A 5,770-nucleotide genomic window follows, 5' to 3' on the forward strand; every position below is an offset into this window, starting at 1 on the left:
GAAGACCCTCAGCCTCAGTCACATGCCGGCTGCCAGATTCCCCACTGGGACAAACAAAACATGCCGTCTACCACACCATCGCTAGGGACAACAACTGGGCAATGAGAGGGGCTATGTGGCACACACATTATATAATGAGACACTCAGCTGATTGGAATGAGACACTTGGCTGAATAGATCATAGCAGCTTCAGACCATACCCAGTTAATAATAAAGCCTTTGCACTGGCAGTGACGTGGAATAACAGGTCTAATCATTTATGATATAGTGGCTGCAAACCACAAACTTTACCTCAGAAAAACAGTTTTATATCAAAATTCAGAAGCATGTGTAGTTTATTCCAAAACATTTTGGGCTGACACTACTGTGCCCTTGCTTGCATACTTCAGAGTGTTTCCCTTTGAAAAGAGCAACTGAAGCGTACTTGGAAGAATAAGCCCCAGAGGAGAGGGTGGTAACTGTCATTTATGTTTACAGCCTTGGGGGGCTGTTATCCAGGTGGCCTCTGTTGAAGCCTTCGAAAACACTCACCTTTTTTTGCAACACAGAGTATCAATAGACACTGCTTGACTTTGATTCAGCTGTGAGTCATGTGCTTTTCGCTGTTAAAATCGGTTGGGCTGATGCTGGAACTTGAATGCCCTCGGGGGAGAGCACATCATTTACACTCAACCTGCAACATTATTAGGGTCTGGGAGTTCTCATGCATAAGTCATAGCACCTTCAAGTTAAAACAAAAGTGCACAATGTTCCTTGTTTTTGGTGGTTTCCAAAATGGTCCATTCTGTTATAACCGAATGGAATTAGGGGTAGATGAGCTCATATTAGTGTTGCTTCCACTCAAGACTTGACTTGTAGTTGGAAGGGGATGTGCAATTAATTGTTTACAATGTGAGAGCATTTAACTCCCACCCAAATGAGTATGCTACCAGATATATTAGTTTCAGTCAATAGCCTACCATGCTATTGAAAACTAGTCTTAGTCAATATGACAGCCGCCTGAAATCCAGGCCAGATGTGTCTTTAGAAATATCACTATGCCTGGGTGATAAGAGGAGGGTAGATGACAGATATTGTGTATTTTGTTTGCAGTTATAAATCTCTTCTCAAAGCCAAACCCTTCAAACAGCCTAATCCTGTCCTGAATGACTGTAGGATTATTGCATAACCCCATCCCTGAAATACACACACATGAAAACACACGTGATTGAATCAGTGGCCTGACAAAAAAGCACAAAAACTAAATTATTATCTTTGTGTTATCTCAACTTAACTGCATAGACGTTCATCTATAGGCCTACAGAGGCTGAGCGGAACCCGTAATTAGAGAAAAAAAATGAAAGCTGTGGACTGATCATCTCAGTAACATAATCAAAGCCTGACTTGAGTGAGTTCTTAGAGTGAGAGGATCATACCAGACGCTTATTTGCACATTTGCGCTCTGAACTTAATCACAAGAAAAAAAGGTACTAAAATCAAAGGCTCTAGATAAAAAAAATGACCTGATTAGATGTTGCAAATGGGATGAAAACTGGGAAACAAAAACAAAACAAATGTAAAAGCCTTTGTTGCTGTATGGAACATGGAAGTGAATACATTTTAATAGGAGTGGAATATAAAAGCCTCACTTTTAAAAATGGTTGACACTACAATAATAAAAAAAGTGCTTTGTTCGTAATCTCTTTGATGTCATCAAACTTTTTTCTATTAGTCATCTCTAATAAATGGCCATGGAGGGAGTGGGCTCTGGATTACCCATGATGCCTTCCTTTTCAACAATTACAACAGAAGTGTACAGATGCCATTGTTCTTCCTCCTGTAGGTACTTCACTGAGAGCTCACTCCATTGTATCAGGTATCAACAGAAGTCTGAGTATTCATAAGGCTAACTTCAAACACCAATTTGTCTTTATGTAATTAAATGCATAAATCTCTCAAAAGAGAGATAAGTCAAGTGTCAAGCACACACTCAGTGGATGATTGAAATACACCATAACTTTACATCAAAGGTTAGCGAGGACTATCTTCAAATGTCCAATGTAATAATTTGTCATACAAATTGAGAAATGTGCTTTTTGTAAAGCCAATTGTGAACTCATTCACACTACAGATAAACCCCATACAGTTATAATATACAATTCCAGTTTTTAGGCCATTAACACTGGAATGTTTATTTATTTTTTTATAAAATATGAACTTTAAGAAATATATGCAAATGTTCCCCTGTGCTATAAAACAGCAAAGCAAAAACAACAGGAAAACTGTCTGTACAAATTATTACTTTTGCGATGTCTAGTGCTTGTTGATTTATGGAATGAATTTGCTTCACAATAGGCAGTCAATGTGGTCCTGAGCCCTTTTCAACAGCTGCTTTCTCACTTCAGTTCAGTCCAAACATGTATGGCACTGCTTTGACTTCCATTTAAAAGCCACACAACGCAACACTAAAGGGTCTCGATCTCCCAGACCATTCACTCCCTTTGTCAGTGGATTCACTTTCATTGTCTTTAATCTGTTTCTACAATACTTGTGTATTTTTTGTCATTAAGAAAAACATATATTGCACATTATTCAAGCAACCCAATGACACATCCAAATGGTTAATTCCACTTTCTTTGTCTTGGAAAGAAAAATATTTTTTTCTCTATCATGTTCTTAAACAGATAAGTGGTTCCAGGAGTAGCAGATATTTTAAACAAAGGCAGTTATTTCTTGTAGCTTGAGATTGATCAAAATAATACTTTAAATAAATATGAACATTGTTGTGTCTTTTGTTGGCACTCTGATTATAAAGTCTGTTTTAGGTAAGGGCTTTAGAATGGTTTTGGTTTTGCACACTGTCTGTGAGAGCGCCAGCTCATACGCATGTTGGAGGGGGGCCGGTAGGCTCATACTTCGTGTTGTGCCCTTTAAGTGCTGGGTGAGGCTTGATGTAAGGCCCACTGCTTGTGAACACACTGGCAGGCTTCCTCCTCGTCCTCTTCTTCAACTTCCTGCTAAACACATTCTGCCACGACTGCAGTGTCTTTGAGGTCCATATCCACATGCCACTCGTGATTCCCACAACTAGCAGCATGAAGATCTTAACCATGAAGATCTCCACAGCCGGGATGGAGCTCTTCATACCACACTCCTCAGACTCTGCATTGTTCCTGCTGCTGTCAACACACTTCTGCTCCACGGCCAGGCTCCTCCAGTAGTCCATGTTGAGCCTCTCGTAGAAGTAGCAGGCGATAACGCAGGTGGCCGGTACAGTGTAGAGGACTGAGAACACACCGATCCGCACCATCAGCTTCTCCAGTTTATCCGTGTTCTCCCCCTCCGTCTTCATGACCTTGCGGATGTGGAACAGGGCCACGAAGCCCGACAGCAGGAAGGAGGTGCCGATGATGAGGTAGCAGGAGAGTGGGATGAGCACGAAGCATGTGAGAGCTTTCACGTCCATGCTGCCCACGTAGCACACCCCCGTCAGCTCGTCCCCCGCCACCTTCCTCATCACCAGGATCATGATGGTCTTGACGGCCGGGATGGCCCAGGCTGCCAGGTGGAAGTAGCTGCTGTTGGCCTCGATGGCCTCGTGACCCCACTTCTTCCCTGCAGCCAGGAACCAGGTGAGTGTGAGGATGACCCACCAGAGGGAGCTGGCCATGCCAAAGTAGTAGAGGATGAGGAAGACGATGGTGCAGCCCGTGCTTTCCAGACCCTCCTGAATGATGTACTGGACCCCACTGTCCCGGTCACAGGCAATGTTGTCTGCCCCCACAAACAGACGGATCAGGTAGCCCACAGAGTAGACACAGTAGGACATAGAGAGGAAGATAATGGGCCTCTCAGGGTATTTGAAGCGCTGCGGGTCGATAAGGAAGGTGAGGACAGTGAATGAGCTGGAGACGAAGCAAAGGATGGACCAGATGGCCATCCACACCAGAGAGAACTGCTTATCTCCCTGACTCCAGTACACATCCACTTTGGGATAGCACTTGGGAGCACAGGACTCACTCTTCTGTACATAGTGGAACTTGCCTGGGTTACTACAGGTCTCCTTGCTCTCCTTGTCCTTCAAGTGTAGGTCCTGGCCTTTTATGGGCCTCTGAAGCCTGAAGTCAGGAGGCTGGGTGTGGGAGCCTTTTGGGGACTCATCTGAGCCGTTGTTGGGGGCCTCCATGCATAGGTTGTTTGGGTCATTTTTGTTGGGTAGTCTGGAGCAGTCCAGGGAGTCAGGCCAGTGGAAGTTGAACTGTTCCATGATAGGGGAGCACTTTTGCCTGGCCTGCTCACACATCACTCTGCAGGCAGGTATGGGGGTGGACACCTGCTCCGTGCACATGGGTGCATACAGCGAACAGAGAAAAAACTTGAGGTGAGTGTGGCATCCAAACTCTATGAGAGGGACAAACTCATGTATCTTGATGGCTGCCTCATTCTGGTCCTCGTGGCCCATCAGATTGGGCATCCTAGTCATGTTGTAACCAATGTCCTTACACAGGGAGATGACAATCTGTTGACATCTCCCCTCACCTGGCCGGTCTGGGTCTATGGAGCTAATGGCTGTGCAGCCACAACTCAGACAGACCAGCAGCACATTGACAAGGGTCAGTTTGGCAACGGAATGCATAGTCTCTCCTCTTTGATCCTTTTAGTGGCAAACAATTGAAGATAAAATGTAACTTCTTAGGATAACGTAGAAGTTGCGTCTCCTAAAGGCAAAGCCTACTAAAAACCTTTCTGTAGACTATTTTTATGAATGAGCCAAGCAGTGGATGAACTCACAATTGTCTACGAAAGACCATAGTTTCTCAGTTTTTACTTGTAATTCCTTTGATTCGAATTTAACTCTAGAGAGAATTCCTAACAAGTGTGAATCATTTTCTCGCAAAATAATTGTGGCTTACCATAATGTCCATGCTTTGAAGTGTATACATTTGTTTCAGAATAATCCAACATGTTCAGAGAATAAACGGGTTTGCAGTAGTTGTTGTGTCTAGTCCGTCGCACAGTTCATTTTTTTCTGTCCGCCTCGATGTTTTTTTTTTATTGGATAAAAGTGTTCCGATCCAGACAAACGTTCCAGCGGTTATCAAAGCGCGTTCAGGGACAGTACTCAACCACGTTCAGGACGGATTCCTTCTGCCTCTGTCCTGCAGCACGAGTGGAACCAGTCTGTTATAACTTCAATGTTTAGGCTACCAACTTAACTAAATTGTTCTTCCTTTTGCTCCGCGTTGGGGTTTCGTTGGGGGTATGTGCATACTCACGACAAATCCACGCAAACTGTGTAATAACCTAATAATAACTAAAACAGAGCGAGCAGAGATCTATTCCTAACTGCACTCCAGAGACAGAGCAAATCAGTTTGGAGTGGTTGGTGGCACCGCTCGTTTGAGTTGGTCGTCGCCACGGTCCTGGGCTAACCTGCCAAAAGATCCGCCTTCAAAGACAGCTACTTTGCATAAGAAAGATGAAATGACACGGTGATTATTTTCAAATCGTGCGTAACAGCGTGCATGTTATTTTTTAGAGCTTGTTCGCAGCAATCTAGTCATTGGTCATTTGTTCTATTTCTGACTAAAACTTTAGATCCAAAAGTGTCCGAATTTAGCACGTTCCAGCGCAGGTAGTATGCAGACACCAAAGACAACCCAACTGACTCTCTGGTTCTCTCCAAATCGAGATATGTTCGTTTCTTTGCCACAACGGACAATTTTCACGGTCCTGGTATTGTGGGAAAATAGAATTAGTTGAGAGAACAGTTTTTCTCTCCCAAATTCCC

At 43.7% G+C, this 5,770-nt stretch overlaps 1 protein-coding gene across 1 annotated transcript; it reads right to left on the minus strand.

Annotated features, from left to right (window-relative positions):
* Nucleotides 1–317: 317 nt before the first annotated feature.
* Nucleotides 318–5,526, minus strand: LOC106579912 (frizzled-10-B). The gene has a single exon (XM_014160271.2). It carries the CDS (start codon nucleotides 4,613–4,615, stop codon nucleotides 2,858–2,860), a length of 1,758 nt encoding a protein of 585 aa, XP_014015746.1. The 5' UTR covers nucleotides 4,616–5,526; the 3' UTR covers nucleotides 318–2,857.
* Nucleotides 5,527–5,770: the final 244 nt, after the last annotated feature.

The sequence above is a fragment of the Salmo salar genome, chromosome ssa20 (genome assembly GCF_905237065.1).
Source record: "Salmo salar chromosome ssa20, Ssal_v3.1, whole genome shotgun sequence".
Taxonomy (NCBI): domain Eukaryota; kingdom Metazoa; phylum Chordata; class Actinopteri; order Salmoniformes; family Salmonidae; genus Salmo; species Salmo salar.